The sequence below is a fragment of the Lissotriton helveticus genome, chromosome 4_1 (genome assembly GCF_964261635.1).
Source record: "Lissotriton helveticus chromosome 4_1, aLisHel1.1, whole genome shotgun sequence".
Lineage (NCBI taxonomy): Eukaryota > Metazoa > Chordata > Amphibia > Caudata > Salamandridae > Lissotriton > Lissotriton helveticus.
In genome coordinates, this window is record NC_136063.1 from 2,033,185,883 (window position 1) to 2,033,206,557 (window position 20,675).

The 20,675-nt window shown below is 39.5% G+C and overlaps 1 protein-coding gene across 1 annotated transcript in view; it reads right to left on the reverse strand.

Annotated features, from left to right (window-relative positions):
• The window catches only part of IL1RAPL2 (interleukin 1 receptor accessory protein like 2), a gene marked incomplete at its 5' end in the record, with an annotated part of 1,483,925 nt that overhangs the window by 1,332,017 nt on the left and 131,233 nt on the right, over nucleotides 1–20,675 (reverse strand). Inside the window, one exon of the mRNA XM_078686325.1 lies at nucleotides 19,380–19,566. Coding sequence (XP_078542451.1) covers nucleotides 19,380–19,566 — 187 coding nt within the window. The remainder of the gene's footprint in view (nucleotides 1–19,379; nucleotides 19,567–20,675) is intronic.

Below are 20,675 nucleotides of genomic sequence, written 5' to 3' on the forward strand. Positions count from 1 at the left end.
GAGAGAAGTATATTGGATTTTTTCTCTTGAGACAGCAACTAAAGGTCTGAATTCAGATATTCCCTGGGAACAGGCAATTATCTAACTCAGTAACTAGACAGAAGACCATGCAATCAGCATAAAACTATCTATAATTGAAAAGTCGCTATGTACCATGACAACATAGAGTACCTGGCGAACAGGCAATAATTTATAATAAGATTCAGATAAAATATCATATGTCTAGTCATGATCTATCCAGATATAGTAAAGAGGTTGGTTACAATATATGGTCTAGTAATTATTGTCTGACGGCATTATATCCAGATTGTCATGTTATAAATTTCTCACTTTAGATATAATGACATCTAGCGAGCCATTGGAACTTTGTTACCCCCATGACGTCCCGGTATGATTTATTTGAGATTATATCCATGACCTCTCTATTCAATACAAGTACTGATACCGGCTGGTATCACACACCACTGCACACTAAATTCGGATCCCCCATCAGGTTACATTAATCCATTGGATATAAGTTCCATAAGCACTAACTACCATCGTCCGCCTAATAACGGTTTTCATTTATCACTAAAATATCCAGTTTGGCTTTGGTCAGTATTTCTGCGGTGTGCTAACTGCATGCCGCAACCACGTCCATTAAGACTATTTCGTTTACACCACCATTCTGACCTAATTTAGAATATCTTACCTTTATTAAACCAAGACTCGCGGGTACTATGACATATGTTGTTTGTACTATTAATGTGCATTACAAGCTGTTTACAACTGAGACGCCAAATGCTTCCAGCTGAGAGCTGAACATAATGATGGAGCAGATAGGGTAATATCGGCTTCCCCGTAACACAAGCTGGCAAACCCAAAAGGTCTGGGCTTGACTGCTTAGAATAATTTCAGTGCATCGGTTAAATACTAATCCATGGGATATAAGTTCTATAAGCATTATCTACCATCGTCCGCCCTATAACGGTTTCTATTTACCACTAAAATATCCAGTTTGGATCTGGTCAGTATCTTTGCAGAGTGCCAATTGCATGCCGCACCCACGTCCACTAAGACGATTTCATGTACATCACCATTCTGACCTCCTTCATAATTTCTTACCTTTACTATATCCAGACGCGCGAGCACTCTGATATATGTTGGTTATACCGCTAATGTGCATTACAAGCCGCTTACAACTAATTCATTGGGTAATCGTACACTCGCGATATTGGAGAGTGTTCACATTTAGTAGTTATGTGCACGAACTACTAAAGTGCCGCCATTGGATATACCGTACTCTCACGAGATCTGGGAGTGTTCGCTTTGAGTAGTTTATTTAGAACTACCAATGCGTTCGTATTGGACAGGGTTAACTAGGGATTACACGACATGCATCTGTAGTATTTGTGCTAGGAATCACACGCTTTTTCAATTAGCAACCACACCGGGCGTAGATTGAAACGGCATTATATAAACCTCGTGTTATTCAGATCTCGTTCCTTGCGGCACGACCATCACGATGGACCAACTCTGACTCCCGGTTATATGAGGCAACTCACTATAAACAAGGTATGTTTAGTGCACCTAGGTATATCGTATAATAGATATATTCATATTATTAATACGCTCATATATAATAACACCATTCCCTCTGTTTTTCCCTTGTTTTGGACACTTACGTCACGTATAGTTTAATCAGAAGACTACCTACTTATGTGGCCCTACTTTCACTGAATCCATATCAAGGATAAGGTCACTGTGCCTGTAGGTATGTATGGCCACTTAGTTTTAATACATATGTCAACACGCTTTCGTATGTTTACCACTGACTAAACCCGATGTTGTCCATCTTGTTGAATTCAACAGTTATCTAGAGAGCTGAATTGTCTCAGAGGTTTAAAGACAGGAATCAATACCTAAAAGGAGCTATAATAGGTAAATATTATCATTTCAACCTTTCAGGCCTATAGTATTAACATCATACACCGCTAATATATTACGAGTCACTAAATAGCAATACCCATATTTTTCCAATAGGCTATATCATACCTGAACGTGTATCAGTCTCTCATTAAGTTTACACTCTTCTTCTGTCAACAAAGAATAATAAGACAAGGTAACTTGAACTATTTTTTTGCTTTGTTTCTCTGAGGTCTGCAATAGTTCATATCCTAGATAACTATGTGGCCCCCAACAAAAAAAACCCCCGTCTATATTTCATTCACCTTTCATCCTGCATTCATTAAGGCATAACCAGTCTGCCACTGACCCCTCTGCTCATTACCCTTTTAATCAAGATGGCGATGTAAACAAGTCCCCGCAGTGAAACACCCAGGTTATTTATACAATAATTAGGTACATATGTAATACAGCCAGAATGGATGTTAAAAATGGTTTTTCCCTTTGTTTAAAGAATAAAGAAAAAGATAAACCTCAAGAGTTGCCCATAACGAACATCAACAGCATAATATTGCACCTTAACAACCCTATGTAAGTAATTCTTAGAACAATACCTCAAAAATCTTTTAATCGCCCAAACCTTTGGTTGTTTTTTAGCTAATTACCTGTTGCCTTATGTAGAAGTATGAGATAATGAATCATACCCATCCATTTGTCAGAATGGTCAGTTATATAATAAATAAAAAATATAAAAAATATCTATAGCCTCACCGCTTTACTCTCTTAGCTTCACTCTTTGAATACAACGTATAGTCTTATCTCTCTCTATTTCCTAATCTTTGCTATTACTTCTTGGATCTACTAGATCACTTTTTTGCTCTGAGTAGAAGTTAACTAAAAATAACTAAAAATATAAAAAGATCCGTTGTATAGTGTATGACATACACATACTCATGTGACCATAGATGTGATTTAAAATTGACAATGTATATTTGATGTATTACCTTGATAGCTGCTTTTATTATGTCTAAATATCTAAATAGGATCACGATATCAATACAGTTATAATAAAGGATTTTGACCTAGACCCAAGACGTACATATTATATAGAGTATGAAGAGACAAACTATTAAGAGTTTTATATTATGTGACATGTTTTTTCAATTGTTTTCCTTAGTGTTGTGTTTATGTTTGCACTGCAAATTGACGGACTCCTGAAGAAGGCTAATGCCGAAACATGCGTAGAGTCCCATCTACCGCTTTGCTTAATACAATCAAGCCCTATTTAACATCGGAGTCATCTTTGTTGCCCACCCTGTATTTTCCCTCTTTTTGTATTTTTTCACCTGACAAATTAACATGTTTATCATGCACTTTTTAACTCAGAAATGTATATTTTTATAAATTAAATATGTTCTTTATAAATGCAAAAAAATACTGAAATAAAACAAAAATATCAATTTACATCACAAGAATAATTGTTGTCTTTATCAGCTTTCAATTACATGTCACAATAATTGTGCAATTTAGTGTCACTGTCTTGGATGCTTGGCGTTACTATAATTCTCACTACTTATTGCTTTACAAAAAAGTTCTCATATGTTTCCCTACAAGTAGTGAATGTATCATTAGTAGGGGTCCCCCTTCTTTACAAATAGTGCTTTCAGCGGAGTGCCATGTTCTTTTCCTACTTCTCCCGGAATTCACGGAAATATGCTGAACTCGTCCTGATGTAATTTTATGACACTGGGACACTTTTGCAGCCCTGTACATTGTCTGCGTTTGTTCTGACCAGCAACGGGCAGGCGTGAAAGGGGCTTATCAGATTCCAGCTTCATCCATAACAAAAGCCGGAGTTAAGGGGCCATTAAGCCTCTTTTTGTCTATGTATCCTAGCTGTGAGCTAACAGGAGCCTCACACCTGAATGCAATGAAGGGGTAATAAAGGCTCACATCTTATACCTTCACAGGTACTTAAGAGAGAAATGCTTCTGACTTTGTTCAGTGCCTGTATATGAGACATGCATACATTGTAAGAATGTCTGAAGTGTTGGTTGCAACAATATTTACATAAATACCAATTCAAATACCAATATTTTGTTTTATTTCTTTTATAGCACTTTCGCACTACAGTAGTGTAAAGTGCTATAAAAAAATAAAACAAAATAGTTGTATTTAAAATATTTGTGTACGTGTGATGTAAAGTGCACTGACACCCTGCATTGGGATGAGTAGCTTACACATACAAATGATATATTGACAGTAAATCATATGTGTGTACATCAATATAAGAGATGTCTTACATAACACAGTGGGAGTTGCAAGGTATAGGAGCCCCATGTCCTTCATACCTCACTGTGCGATATTAGAAGGATTATAATTTTTGATCTGCAAGTGACAAAAGGATAACCCACATACTTATTTATATGAAATAAAAAATCTGTCATCTGTGTATTACATAACATGCTTTGCAGGAGATTTATTAACCCACAATGCTACATTCAAAACAGGGACTAGGCAAAACACAAATCTCTCCAGAAAATATGTTATCATCCAGAGACATCTGACCATTATTATTATTCCCTGAGATTTAGCTGCCACACAAAGATCTCTGCAGCAGGTGGCCTGGTGCCTTAACCATATAAGATATTTTTAACTACAGACATTGCAACCAATTAAGCAGAACAGATTTACTGCCACACTTCTCCTTGTTGTTAAATTCTTCATGGCAGTGTTTTAAAAAACAATTTAAACATTGAGACCCAGATTTTGTGTTGGGGTTGCATCAATATTTTGGCACAACCACAATGCAAAATCTAATTTCTTAATTATTGTAATACGCTCAAATGTGCTCATGATAGACCTACTAAACATATGTGAGGTCTGATGTCACTTCCTATGAGGTCATGGGTTGTGATGCCACTTCCTGTGATTCCACGCCCATTCTGCCTAACTTGATGTGTCCCCCACTTCTTTTTTTAGGACTTGTGCCCTGTGTGTAGCTTTCTGTTACCCTTCCCCTCTTGCCCCCACGCCCTGTCGCCTGGCTGTGCTCCTCAAGCACGTGTGAGGGTGCGAGCATGCTACGGGCTCTCTTCGGTATGGTATCCAAATCCATGAAGTCCTGGCAAATGCTTACTTGTATATGCTTAGATTTGCCACAGCTAGCTGAAAGCTTATTAACAAAGAATTTCTCTTATTTCAAAGAGGGCTCCTTGAATTTTAAAAGTTAGATGTTTTACCCAAAATGTTCAGCTTCGAGTAGAGAAAAATATGCTCAAGGTAAGAGCAGCGCCGTTAGCATGATAACAAATATACATGAACACCCTTCAAAAAGGATAGGCTAGTTGCAATATATGAAGGGAAAAACATGTTTCAAGTCGGCCAAGTCCAAAATAGAAAGTAAGCCGCAGTGAGTGAGCTCTTAATGTTATCCAAGAAATGACTGTATGTGGGCATTTCGATTTTGTGTCACAGGTGGATCGTCACTTCCTGTCATAGCTCAGCGGGTCACAGACATTTCACAAAGTTTTAGTAATTATGTGCCTCTGGATGTTAGATTAGAAGCCCACTGATTATTTGTTCTTAAAATAACATCAGGCGCACTGGCTGCACGGAGCCCTGACGTGCAGATATGTGCTCCGGCGTAGTACACATGATCCGGGGCGGTGAAGGAGGCGCTGTGTAATTGGACGGGGACTAGCAAACTTGGACAGAGTAATATCTGCGACGCTGACAGGCTGCCAGCTTTCAGCGCGTTCTGGCGCGTGTTGCTAGGCCTAATAATATCCTCCGTGGGGCCGACAGACAGCATACAATTGTATTATCAAGCGCCCTGCAGCCATTATTCGGCCTTTGACTGCGAGGCTCTGAAATAGTTCTTCCATTATACTTCACTTTGTGGCCGTTAAGGACAACAGACGTGAGCATTTTTTGTAAGCACAAAGGTTGCTCTTAAGATCACACAGAACATTCCTGCTACTAAGTTCTGTTAAAAAGGTATACACATACATTTTCTGGAATTGATTCATTCAAGCAGAATTCACTAATATTGAGGGGCCATTCACCAGTCAGACATTATATTTCTCTAGAGGAAACCATGGCTCATGCTCTTTGCATGCAATAATTGTCCTTCTTTTATTTTTCTTAGCGGCTGGCCAGTTTATTTTCTGCTATATCAGTCCCTGGCTGATGGATGAAACATCTTCTTCTTCTCTCCACCTGTCCAAGGCGAGTATGACATAATCAGTAATAGGGCGGCGTTTGCAGTTTTAATAAGCTTTTTCTACTTAGGCTTTAATGTTTTGGATTTTTTGAATTCTAGTCCTGTTGATTGAACGGCAGAGTGCAGGGAGTGGCACCTAACCCTTTAAAAAGATTCTCAGGTTGACAAGAGTGACAAGCATACATTTCATCCTGTTCTTTACTCATCGCCCTATTTATCCTTTGCAGGGTGTAGAGAGCCAGTGATAGCCCAGGGGCCGTTTCATTGCTAACATGTGGAGAACATTCTGCATGCAAAAGCTTTTGGACCAAGCACCTTTTGTGTGGCACAATACTATATCCAGATTGTTTCTAATTGTTGTGGGTCTCAGAATGTAGAAGTTAGTGTTTTTTTCTTCTGCAATTTCTCTCTCCATAGAAAGGCTCTGGGTGGGTGAACTATTTGTGTGCATTTTTCAGCAGGGATTTAAGGCCCAACTGCATAAGTAACGTGGATCAGACAATGCAGGCCTTGATGGCCATAAAAAATAACTTTCTTGAATGATAACAACGAACACAAATCCTTTTCATAGGTGATGCATGTCGAAAGTGGGTAATTAATCAGAGGGGAGGGGTTGTTGTATCAATGGAATTGAAAAGGTTAGTATTAGCTCAATGAGAAAAATTTGCTCAGCTCCTAGTAGCTAGGACACACGCAGCCGGCTTCCCCCCATAGAAATGTGTGATGGAATCAAGCACTATCTAATCACATTAAAGATAATAATACAACACAATAAAGCTTCCAAACCAATTTAGAAAAGAAATGTAATAAGCAAACATTTAAATGGAGTTGGAGAACAGGGGATAAGCACTTTTGAAGAACATGTGAAAAAGAAACATAGAAACAAAAGTCACTGTGAGTCCATGTGTTTATTTGGTATTTTTAAAAGAGATGTAGCTAGTTTGTGAATGGTAAATATGTCTGGACATGGAGAGAACTGACAGATTGATAGCTCTTTTTTGATTCTGTGGGTAGTGGTGCATGGCCGTTCCTAGTTGGTGGAGTGATTTGTCTGGTTAATTACGACAACAAACAAGACTCCTCCATGCTAACTAGTTACGTGACCCTCAGGTTGAATTCTAATACAATTACAGGAAAACTGCATACTTAGCACAATACACAGCGAATGCACTGTAGTATACTGTTCTTTAGAGATGTGCATCTTCTACTGTTTCTTAAACTGAGCAGTGCTGGGGCAGTCCTGATGGATTTGGAGCAGTTGCTCCAGATCCTGTGTGAATAGTTGGATGAAAAAGGCCTGATGCAATTGTTTTTCTTTTTTACACTTCTCAGTCTGCAGTTTGATGTCCTGGCAGCTGGTGTCCACAGATAGTAAGCTTGTCTGCAAGATAAGCTGAGTTGCTGTAAATGTTGGTTTTGTAAATGAACCATCTATGTGAATCCTACAGCAGGATGCTCTAAACATAAAAGCAGGAAAAGTTACCAGCAAACTGGTCACCCTCAGAGCAGCTGGAAAGTTAAGGAAAGAGTCAGTAATCTTGCACACTGGTACACAGCTTCAAGGGAGGAGCAACCCTCTCTGCCACTGCTTACTGCTAAAACCTACAGTCCCAATGAAGATGTTGAAACAGTCACGTCTGGCCTCTCTGGTAGCTCCAAGGTTTCCTTTGAATGCTACAAAGATGCAAGTATTGCTCTGCCGGAGGTCCTGAACAGTCCACTGCTGTCATCTCCCAACTGGACACCTGGTTCTCCCATACAATATGCAATGAAGACAATGTCTAGCATTTGGGTTTCTGAAGCAATCAAATCACATTTGAACAGCACTTCCAAAGCCTTTAGGAGATACGTTAGTCAACTTCTGGGAAATATGTTTGTAAACTTCACAGGAAGGTCAGAGAGGATTGTTTACTCCTCGGATGTTTCTTACTGGCCAGGGAGTGCTCCGAGGAGCTGGTGGGGGTGCGTAACATTATTATCTAGTAACTATCTAGTGGTTGTATCTCACCTGGCCCAGTACCTGTAGAATGTCTGCCAAAACAAAATAAATCTTTCTCCACCCTTCCCATCTCATTTTACTCTAAACCTTTCAGAGAATTCTATGCAATACAGCAGAAGGCAGAGTTTCATCACACTTTGGAGCTTTGAGTCCTTTATGAGATTTAGCCATATGAATTGGAAGAACCACATCTGTTACTGATTTTGAAACAACTTTCCCTCCTTCCATGAGAACTCTCTAAACAAAAAGGATTCAGTCATTTCAGCCTCATTATGATATCTTCATGTAAAAGGTTTTAGTGTTTGCCCTCACGCAACAGTCAATCAATCGATCAAGGAATTGTGAAGCACGCTACGTACCCCTGAGGGTCTCAAGGGGCTAGGGGAAGGGAGGTGCAGCTCCAGTCAGTCAAAGATCCAGGCCTTGAGGGTTTTCCAGAAGATGTGCAGAGCAGGGGTGTGTATGATGTTGATCAGGAGCTTGTTCCAGGCCTTTGCTGCGATATAGGAGACGACTCTTCCACCTGTTCTATCTCCGCAGATCTGAAGGGTTTCGGTGAGGGTGATGGCTCAGTGGTTTCTCTTGGGTGCGTGAAAGGAGATTCATTCGTTGAGATATTGGGGTCCGCTGTTGTAGAGGCATTTGTAGGCGTGGGTGACTATCTTGAAGGTTACTCTCTTCTTAATGGGGAGCCAGTGGAGGTCTTGCAGATGCTGGGTGATGTGTTCATCCTGAGGAATGCAAAGGGCGAGTCTAGCTGTGGTGTTCTGTATGGTCTGGAGCTTGTGGAGCAGGAATTTGTTGATTCCATTATAGAGAGCATTTCCATAGTCCAGTCTGCTGGTTATGAGGGTGTGGGTGACTGTTTTCTTGATTCGGTGGGGATCCATTTGAAGGTTTTGCAAAGGATGAGGAGGGTGTTGAAGCAGGTGGGGGCGACGGCATTGATCTGTCGGGTCATGGTGAGGGATGAGTCGAGAATGATGCAGAGGTTCCAGATGTGTTCCGTGGGGGTCAGGGAGCTGCCAAGGGCGGTGGGCCACCATTTGTTGTCTCATGCAAAGGGGGGGTCCGAGGACGAGGACTTCTGTCTTCTCCGAGTTAAGCTTCAGGCAGTTGATGTTCATCCAGGATGCAACAGCCTTCATTCCTTCTTGGAAGCCGAGTCTGGTGGTGAGGGGGTCCTTGGTAAATGAGAGGGTGAAATGGGTGTCATCGGCATAGGATACTATGCTGAGTCCATGCTGTCTGACAATAGCTGTGAGGGGGGCCATGTAGATGTTGAAGAACCTAGGGCTGAGCGACGATCCTTGGAGTACTCCGCAGTTGATCTCTGTGGGTTTGGAGAGGAAATGGCAAAGTCTGACTCTTTGGGTTCCGCCGGTGAGGAAGGAGCAGATCCAGTTGAGGGCGGTTCCCAGAATGCCGGCGTCATGGACTCTGGCTGTGAGAGTGTGGTGGGAGATGGTGTTGAAGGTTCCAGATAGGTTGAGTAGGATCAGGGCCGTGGTGTGGGCTTGGTCAAGGAGGATGCAATGTCATCTGCAGTAGCGAGTAGTGTCTTCTCTGTGCTGTGGTTGCTGCAGAATCCAGATTGGGAGGGGCCGAGGATGGAACTCTCTTTGATGAATTTCGTTAGTTGAGCATTGACGATCTTCTCGGTGACTTTGGCCACGAAAGGGAGGATAGAGATGGGTTGGTAGTTCTTGAGGTCTGTCTGGTCTGGTGAGGGCTTCTTGAGGAGGGGTTTGATTTCTGTGCGTTTCCAGTCATCGGGGAAAGTGCCAGCTTTGAAGTTTGCAATGATGGTGCAGTCCCTCTAACTTTAGAAATTGATCTATTTTTTCCTAGCAGCACACCACTTCACACCCACTTGGAAAGTCAAGTACTGCCACTAGAAGGGAGGAGAAGCCATAAGAACTGTTTTACCCCAACTGGCATCTAAAAAGGACAAAGTGTGATGTTTAAAAGTACCTTTCGAGATTAGATAGCCCACATTTTCTCTCAGCACTGAAATAGGTTTGTAATTGAAAGGAAGACTGGTTAGGGAAAAAACAAAAAAATATCAAAAGCACAAGTAAATGAATTGAAACTGCAATGGGCTGTCCGTGCAACCGGTGCTGTTTGAGTCAAGCGGTATCACATTTTCTTATTTTGTGATCATTCCCCTGCGTGAACTAAGTATACCGACACTGACTCTCAAAGTCAGTCCGTGTCGTTAATTGTGCCTGTCCTGATGATGATGAAGTCGTTTACAGGGTTAAAACTTTATTGTCATTGTGGCAGACAGGCTGTGTCTTGGCCTATTTGTTGTAGGCTATAGCTGTGGGAACATAAAATATTAATTTCTAGGATTGTAGCTATCTGTTGTATTTGCACACTCCCATTCACGTTCACCTAACGTTTTCACTCTGTGATCACGTGTGACACAGTACTCTCTTTCTACTGTGATCTGATTTGTTTCTATTTATTCCCTTTAATATTTGTGTCCATCGGCGGGTCTTTTCTTCTTAATCGTAACATTGATTGTGCTGAGTAATATTTTTGCTCACAATGCTAATCGAATATCCTGTCGAAATGAGACCATGGAGTACCAATGTGCTGAATTTGCAGGTTCCTATTGCCAAATTGGATTGTTCTTGCTTCCTTTACTACTAATTACTTTTCAGGCCAACTGCTCTTCTTCACAGACAAGACGCCTGAAAGGATCCAGGGAGGGAAGGAAACACCCAGGTCACATACAACCAAAATATAATGTTTCTTTCTGAAGTTGCCCTATCTAGGATAATCATAGACACACACAACATATTATGAGAAACAAACTGATTATGGGGGCCGGGGATTTAGTTTGTCCTTGGTAGGAGCAACTAGTCCAGATTTAGGTGTGTTTTTGGGAGAGAGAGTGTTACGGAAAGCAAAAATACAATTTCTAAGATACTAATTTTGTGTACCAAAACAGATTCCATGCTAGCTTTTGACAGAACTTTTATTTCTGAAGAAGAAACTGGCTCATTTTGATTACATCCTTTGGTGGCAAAAGATCACAATTGTAATTTAAATCACCAATAGGTTTTGGCTAATTTAAGACTACTTTCACTCTTTATATTGCCTCTACTGAAACATTTATATGTGCCTCACAATGGATGTGGAGGGATATTGTTTCCTGCTTTGTGAATGTCCAGGGTTGTAAACCTGCTCCAAGGACAATGACAGCTAGCCTCTACCTGCTCCCTAAGAACATAGGGGTAAAGGGCCTACAAACATATTTCCCTGTAGGAGTTAATAATAGAAAATCTACACTCAATGGGGCAATATTAGCATTCACTACTTACATCCGAATATTTATGTATATGATATTCTGAAACACAAATAATTTGGAAGTGTCAGATTTATAGGTAGCACAAAGCCCACTGTGGAATAACGGTGTGAGATGGACTACTGATGATGCCATGACTCCTATTTGATGATTAGTGTCTCAATTAACTTGAAACTTTATTGCTTTGATTCACCGATGTGGAATATCTGAGATTAGAGTAGTTAGACCTGCACTGGAAACTCCTTGAGACTCAAGCTAAGAACTCAATGACTTGTTTCTAACTGTACACAGAAGAAGTGACGCCTTTGTACACAACTAATGACACTGCCCAAGTGTTGTCGTAGTGCAAGACTATAGAGTGATGTGTCTAAATATTGTTAAAAGGGTGAGGACTGCCATAATATGTTGAGCATGAGGCGTGGCTAATTTAACCTCATTTTTGGATTGTCGCTGCAGTGAACTCAATGAAGAAGATAATCTGGACCTATACAATGAACAGTGCAATTTAAATGACCTTCACTATCATCAAAATGACTTTGAACTTTTCATTCTTCCAAAACTCTTCACTACATGGTATGCTGTCAAGGCGCATGGAGCTCCATTCAGATTCTGCCTATGCCCACTGCCTGTTGAAGTGATCCAAGCATTGTAAAATATGCAATAGAATAAATACACCACAGGAAAGCCATCTGACATATCTAAGGACCTTGCATATTTTCTTTGCCATGTCATTTTGTTCTTATTTATCAAGATTATTCATCATTACACCTATTAAGGCTATCTGACTTCACGGAGAATTCATAATATGCAACCATTAAGTCACTGGCACCAGGGATTGCCATGCTACAGGAAAACCTATACGTGTAACAGTTATTTTTATCATTGGTCTTATGCCCTCATTGTCAGGCAGAACTTGCCTGCCCATGCAACAGCTTAATTTAGAAGTGTCTTTAAAATTGACAACTATGTTAGGAGTTAGCCCTTTTGAATTTTATTGAAAATGGTTAACTTTATATCTTTCAATAATACATATTTTGTTTTACTATTGCTATACCCTTTTTTGGCGCATTTAATTTTTCATTTATAGAAAAGATCTCAATTACATTTTGCAAATATTTACCACCTGCCTCAGTATGACCTAAGCATATCTTGTTTTGCACAGATTTTGACTCCTTTACACCTTGTTTCACTTGTGACTCATAAGGTATCCCAATGTGCGCATCACAATTTATAATGATAATTATGAATCACAAAGTGCCTTTATGCTTGGTGAATTGGCACTTTGCATTTTAACCCTTTGTATGCTGATGACGGAACTGCTCCGTCATCAGCTGCGGTGGCGCTGTGCTGATGACGGAGCGGTTCCGTCATGGCCCTGCCGCCGCGCCTGCGTGGCGCGGATTCCGTGCCTGCGCTGGACGTTCTATTGAGCGGGCGGGGCCATGATGGAACCGCTCCGACATGAGCACAGCCCAACCGCGGCTGATGACGGAGCGGTTCCGTCACCAGCATGTGGCCGCCGCGCGGCCGCCCCGCCCCCTTAGCACTCTACGGCGGAGTAGCCGCCACAGTGAAGGGGTTAACAGTTTGGTGCACTAGCTTTGACGATGCAACGTTTTTTGGTACATTAGATCCAAGATCTGTTCTTAAAAGTGAAATGTAAAGATATACTGTGTTTTAGATGGACAATAATATGAATGTAAATATTAGATAAAAAGTTTTCTAAAAACATTGTATTCGTAAGGCATTTCATGAACTTCAAAACATAAAACAAAGTGGAAGAAAAAACACTTTTTCTTTGCAGGACAAATTATTGACAGAGAAGTCTTACCAAAATGTGTACAAAAAATGTGATGTAATACATGTTTCATTCCATAAAAGCTTTTCTGTAACCAAAGTTTGAAGAAAGTCACCAAACTAGGCCAAGAGTGAACTTTAACACATAGGCTTAAATTTGAGTGCAAGTTTGATACTTACACTACCCGATTTAAATACCTGAACATGATTAGAGTTATAAACTTCTCCTCAGACACTTTACTCCTGACAGGCAGACATTAGGACTTATTCATCTCATGTAACTGAGTGGTATTGTCAGTAAACCAAACAAAAAATGCACTTGGACAATGAGATGGCAACGTATTTCCTATTGATATATGCATATTTTATGGCAAGTGAGACCAGATAAATATTCAAAATTGATTCTCAAGAATACATTTTAATTCTAGTTTGTAACAATGTTGTAAATACAAGTTTGTATCTATGTTTTTAGAACGGAGCTGGTTTGTAAAATTATAAATTAAAGATTTACCTGGAAAAGGCAATTGTGCCAATTAAGAATGGGATATTGACATGATACCATACACAAGATAAAGAATTACAAGGTGGAAAGACAATTAAAAATCTTATAGGGGAATGAGAAGTTAGTGCAATGGAAACTTGGCAATAAGGTCATGGGGGCATAATAGTGGGACTATTTGAGTCACCATCAATTAATAATTAGATTGATACCACCGATTGGTATGGTACCCAAAAATATGAAAAAGGGATGTAGGCTGATTTATCATCAATCATGGCTAAAGGGGAGATCTATTAATGATTACATTGATCAAAAGGATTGTTCAGAAGTATATACGAGTATTAATGAAGCAGTATGTATGATAAGAGTTTGTAGGACAGGAGCGAAAATGGCAAAAGAAGACATTAAATACATTTGAAGACTCCTACCAATTCATCCACATGATATGTTAGTTATTGGGAAAAATCATGGACAGTACTACATTGGCAGAGTAATGTCCATGAGTTGTGCAGTCGCTTGTACAGTCATGGAAACATTTAGCATACATTTGGAATAGACAGTGAAGACGTTACCAAGGCAGAGCATGTGTTGAACTACCTTGATGATTTCCTCATGATAATGAAGGGTGACCACACAGATGAATGTAAGGCAGTTTAAAACGTCTAGGGAAGTGAGTGATCATTTGGGAATACCACTAGCTGAAGAAAAGACAGAGAGTGACACAAATTATTTTTTTACATTCTTAGGCATAGAACTGGATTTGGTAGCTATGGAGTCACGCTTACAGTGGTTGCTAAAAGATGCATTAACTAAGAGCAAATGTAAACTGCATCTAATTTAACAGCTATTAGAATATCTCAGTTATTCATATAGAGTAGTAGCTCCAGACAGAGCTTTTAACAGGATCTTGGCTTTTGCTATAAGAGGGGCATCCAGACCTCATCGTAGGGTACACTAAGAGAGTGAGGGAGGTTTATGGATGTTGAAACACTTTTAGACAACATATACTAGGGTGAATGTGGCAGCTTTATGACCAGCTTGACTCGACCATTGAGATATTTTATAACACATCTGGAAAAGAGATGTTTAGGCTGTATTGAAAATGGTGTGCTGAAAAGTGGCCGGAAAATTGGAGGAAACAGCATTGCCCTTCTGGAAGTTTTTACAGTATTGGTGGTAGGTACATTTTGGGGCAAAAAGCTGTGAATAAAAAATGTTCTATTTTGTATAGACAAGGAATCAATAGTACATACCTACAATTGACATAATCCAAAATATAGGCTTGTCCTTAATTTTCTAAGAGATATGTCCTGCTGTGTTTGCAAAATAACAATGGCTCAGAGTGAAATATATTATAGGGATACAAAACCAGATGCTCTGTCTCATTCACTGTGGGAGAGTTTCAGTGGTTAGGCACAGGAGCAGATATTAAGACAACAACTGTCACAGAAGTGCCGTGGGAACTTGGTTAAGAGTGAGAAGCCTGTTGGGGAAGTCATTACTAGAGTCAACCTGGAACTATAGACCAGTATGGCTTGAATTTGTGCATTCTCGAGCAAGGTGCAAGGATAGAGATCAGTTGGGGTTAAGACTAAGACAAGAAGAGACAGTTCAATATGTGGGAAAACTAATTGAGAGAAGACGCCCTGCAGTTACCAGCGTTGGGAAAATAGCAGACATTGCTCTTTATGGCAAAAGCTTTAAGGGTTATGAACTAGTGTAAAGCGAATTGGTACAGAGGATTTTGGAAGTTTGGGCAAAAGAGAAAGAAAATTATAATGGAATGGATACTAGAGGCGGTGAAGGTTCATGTGAGACCTGCATACTCATCTATCTGTTCAGGAACACTTCTTGTTCCATTCCATTTTCACTTAGATCTTTTCCAGGCCTTAAGAGAACGTTCATTTACAAGCGCCAAGGGAAGATGTATGGATACAGAGGGGGGGGAGATATGACTAATTTTAAGAAATAGTATAATGGATCATAGAGGGAAAGGTTTGTAAGTATCAATGAGAGAAGTAAGGGGTTTTGTAAGAGGTCCCATGTGGACATTGAAAACAATGGTTGATAAAAAGGAGGCGATAATATGTACATGAATGGGAATTTGGTGACACCTAGGAAAGTTCTGGGTGGTTTATGACTGTTAAAATAGGGGCAGTGACAGGTGTTTTTCACAAAGGGATAGACGAGACAGAATTAAAAAAGAATGGTTAGATGGAAGAGTGAATGCATGTGGGGATATGTGATACTATAAAGCTATGGTTTATAAACAGTTTCTCTCCCTTGGCTGGTAGGAAATGGATAGAATGCTGTAAAGAGTAAATATGGATACGCGAACACTCCCTGATTCATTGGGCTGGAGTTGCAAGCAGAATAGTTACAGCATGGAATACAACAGTGTTTGGACCAAGACAAATCCACAGTAAAATGGTTTGCAAATGGGGAGATGAAATGAGAGCAGTTAATGTCAGGATTACGGAGTTCTAGGGACAACTGGTTGTATTGATTATACACATGGCAATGAGACTGATCTGAAGCAAATTATGAGCCTAGAACTTTTAAAGACGATAAAAGGGATATTAGAACATTGAAGGAGTGGTGTCCAACTGCTCACAACTACTTCCAAGAAGGGTTTAGTAGTGGCAAAGAAACCAGCGGCTGATAAACAAAGCCAGAAGGGAAGTAAATAGGGTAATCTCTAGGTTGTTCAGGGTGCAAGGAGTTGAGGTTTAAAGGCATCAGAACATAGTAAATATGCAGCAAGAGTTATTTCAGAAAGATGGGGTGCATTTGTAGATGCTCGGAATGCACTTTATTTAGAGGGTGGAAGCTCTAAGGACTTTGAAGTAAGGCAAATTAATAGTTCTGGTTCTGGGGAGGGGCAGGGGGACAACAGCAGTACCACCTCGATCAATGGATACTTCTTGTTGCAGTCAAAAAGTGACTCAGGCTGAAATTTGGGATATCATGGAAGAGTCCAAGGAAGGTTAAGAGTCAAGGAGTGAACAGAAGGATGGCAGGTTTGGTCCAAGGGCAGCCAAGTCTTCCTGGTGTGAAGATCAAATGGTGCCAGGAGAAGCTTCAGAGAAGACTCAGGGAGTTATATAGATGGATATGGCACAGAAGAGGAGAAACAGGGAAATGTGAATGGGTTAGGTATTTATTGTTTATCTCACTGTTTAGGGCATGATAGTTTGTACAGCAAGAAGCCAAAGGATATTGTTGGTACGCCCAGCTTGCCTCCAATAAAGCGACCTCTTTACACCTAAAGAGCGCCTGTGATTGCTTTCTTCTCTAATAAATTTAGTGCCGATTATTATTTCATTTTGGTATAGTCAAAATCCACGGAGCCAATTACCATTCGTCATAGGATTATTTCTGATTTCCAATATTTGAACCACTGTTGAAATATTGATAAGGTATGGAAGTAGTTCCACACACCACCCAATAATTATCAGAGATTTGTATTCGTTGAATTTTATACCTCTGTTAAAAAAGGTTGGGTCTCTTTTAGATCGCTGGAATTTATTACCTTTGTCTTTAATGGGACGGGCAGCATTAGTACGTATGTCGATCTTACCTCTTTTTAACTTTCTTTTCAGCGCCGTACCCTGTGCAATCCAGGTCTTCTTTTTTTAAAAAGTAGATGCCTTGATTTCCTCTTTTCTCTGGGCAAAAAAATCTCCTTGGCTTGCACTTAGCACTTTATATCTCCCACCCGCACAAGGAGGGCTATCCCTTTCAAATATTAGAGAATATTATTTTGCGTCTTTTGCACACCATAGTTTTAGTTTTTTTTTTTTTTAAATCCACGAGGCAGACAATTTTTTTATGAAGAAGATGTTGTCAGAATCAAAAATCACTGACCCGGTTAGAATTACGAAAGATCCAAAGAAAGTTCGTTATAAGTCCCTACAGTGGATTTTTAAACAGAAAACTCAGTTTTTGAAATTCTATTATATCCCTAAAATAGGTAATACAACGGATTTAACCAACCTCAGTTTAGGAGAAGAGGGCTGCATGGACAATAATATAATACATCTCTGAAAGGAGAATGGCTTTGAGAAAATTGAGGACTTCCTTATGGGTAATAGGTGGAAGTCTTGGGAGGAAATTTCTAGACAGATACACCATTCCCATACAATTCTGAACTGGTCTTTTCTTATGCTTAATCCAAAACTCAGAGAGCTTGATATAGGCAATTTATTTCATAAAGAAAATGTCTCTACAGCTTTGAACAATCAAATACAAAAGAAGATGAGTATTTGGATTAAAATACTAAAAGAAAACAAAGGGCAGGAAGCCTCCAGTAAGATCATTGAGAGGTGGAAAAAGGGGGAAGATATTGAAATTAGCCAGCAGGTATGGGATAAGATAAATACATTTAATAAATCCATCTTCCGCGGCGCTAGTTTTAAACGTATGCAATTTTATATTAAATGGTTAATCTACAGAACAGTATTTTTCCCCAAGTCGCCGACAAATGCTTTCGTTGTGAAGAAAAAGGCACCTGGGAGCATATCGTCTGGGAGTGCTAAAAAATTAAGACAATCTGGAAGGAAATAGAAAAATACCTCTCTATTGAGCTCAAAGTCATTATATCATTTGATGATTTAATTCCTGTCCTAGGCTGCTCTTCGAGCCACACTCCATACGATGAGTCCCTTTTTATAGCCTCTTTAATAGCTAAATCCCTTATTTTACAATCCTGGAAAACAGATCTAGTGCAAACTTTTCAGGCATGGAAGGTAAAATTACAACGAAGCCAGGGCAGGGAAAGAAAATATGCATTGAGATCAGGGGCTCTTAAGAAATATGAGAAGTTCTAGAGTTTGTTTGAATCCTAGTTTGTTTTCCGTCGATATCTAATTTTAACCACATCTTCTTAATATGAGTCTGCTAGATTGCTTTTATTTATACACATTGCACTTTACAAGTAACTTTTTAACTGATGAAATCTGAACACGTTTTTGTATTTATGTGTCCTGTACTGTATTAATTCTACTACAAATGTGTCTTGTAATGTTTATTTTGTCTTTATGAACTCTCAATAAAAATATATATTATAAAAAATAATTATCAGAGATGTCTCTTTCAGCTTTTAGTTGCTCGAGGGCAGAAACCAGATTGACAGTGTTTCTCAGAATCCTTCGTAATAAGGTGAAACATGAATAGTAGTAATGACAATATTGGTGCAGACAATTCCGTATTGTGTATAAGGTATGCTCAAAATCGGGGCTTGGTCTGTCACTTGAAATACCATGATAGTTCACTGATTTCAAGCTTTTGAGCTAGAAGGATGAAGTCGGCCATGAACTCTTGAAATGTGCTGTGATGTATAGGTCCCAATTCCAAATTTCCACAATGATACCTCGTTATTTAATTGTTGTGAGGCTGGAAAACCGACCACCATTAAATTGGGTAATAGGTACTCTGGGCATTTACGTGTCTTTTAAACGGCAGACATGTGGGAAAAAAGTAATATATAAAAAAACAAGTTAAAATATTGAAATAGATGTTTTGTTACACTACAGCACTGTATGACCACAACTTGTTTTCATTGGTGTATACATTCTTTCATGATGAAAATCCAGAACTACTAGAGATAATAGCTTAGAAATACAATCAAATATTTATTGTAATTGTTGCCATGATTTACCTTGTACCAGATGACATCAGTCTCCTGACTTGCTGATTTGTAGTCCTCGATATCGGGGCAGATTATCTCTTTTCTTTTAGTGACCTCTGATTTTTCTATGTAGCGTATTCGACTGTTGTAACAAAGCCCAGAGTCATTTTCCGCCACTGTCAGGGACATGGACACCTTCATACAATATGTTGAATTTCTGCAACAATAAAACACAGCTTGGTGTTGACAACTAAGCTGTTATAGTGTGTGTTACCAGCAGTTATTGATGTTCTCATTAAGCATCCAAAGAGAAACAGTTGAAGTATTCAGGCAGAAACACTGAAAAGTGTACCAGTTCATCTTTGCTGCTTTATGTGGGCAATAATGCTGAACAGAAAGCTTTATATAGGACACAATGTGCATTTGAAGGGTAAAGGTGGCTGTTTGGTAGAGTTGCACATTGACAGGAATTTTCATCCGCCATATACATCAGACGTTAACACACATACTGAAAAATGCAAATATAAAAACACAGGAGAAGCTAAAAAAAGAAATTGGAAAAAACACGTTTCACAGATCAGGGACACACAAGGAAATATGTGCTTTTGTCAGTTATACAGGAAAGGTTTTTCATCCTATTAAGACGCATGCGCAGAAATGCCTGCCAGTCTTGCAATTGGCTTTTGTATTGTAAAACATGGCAAGATGGCGCTCAGTACTTATGTGGTCATCATGATGAATGCACAAGCGTGTACTGTACCACACGAGCATGTGGGCATCATGACTCAAGCATGTATGGTGGCACATGGCAATTATTTTTAATTTACCATTCTAGCATGGCGACGTCTATGTTAGAGCAGAAAATGAAAAATAAAAACAAATATTGTAAAAACAGTGAGAAGAAACGAGTGGACCCATAGCACTTTGTACCTGCCAGTCACTTGACAAATAAATCAATACAAAAACTAAAATATTTAAATTAGTGAGTGGGACAGGAAGCATTTGGGTAGGAAAAAGAGCATGCAGTGGGAGGAGGTCATAGTACCAAGCAGGGGAGAGAGAAAATACATATTCTCCCATTGAATGCATACTGCAAAAACCAAGAAAAATGAGTAACCTTAAGTTTGCATTGGAAGGATGAAGCTCATCCAGTCAGAAGACTGTGAGACCAACATGCTTATGAGCAGGACAAATACCGGTATAAGGACGCAAACAATTGAATCGCTGGCACATGACTAAGATTGACAACAGAGCCAACCAATCATGTGCAAGAAACCCTCTAAATACATCATGTATTGGAAAAAGTAGGTCTGACAACATAAAGCT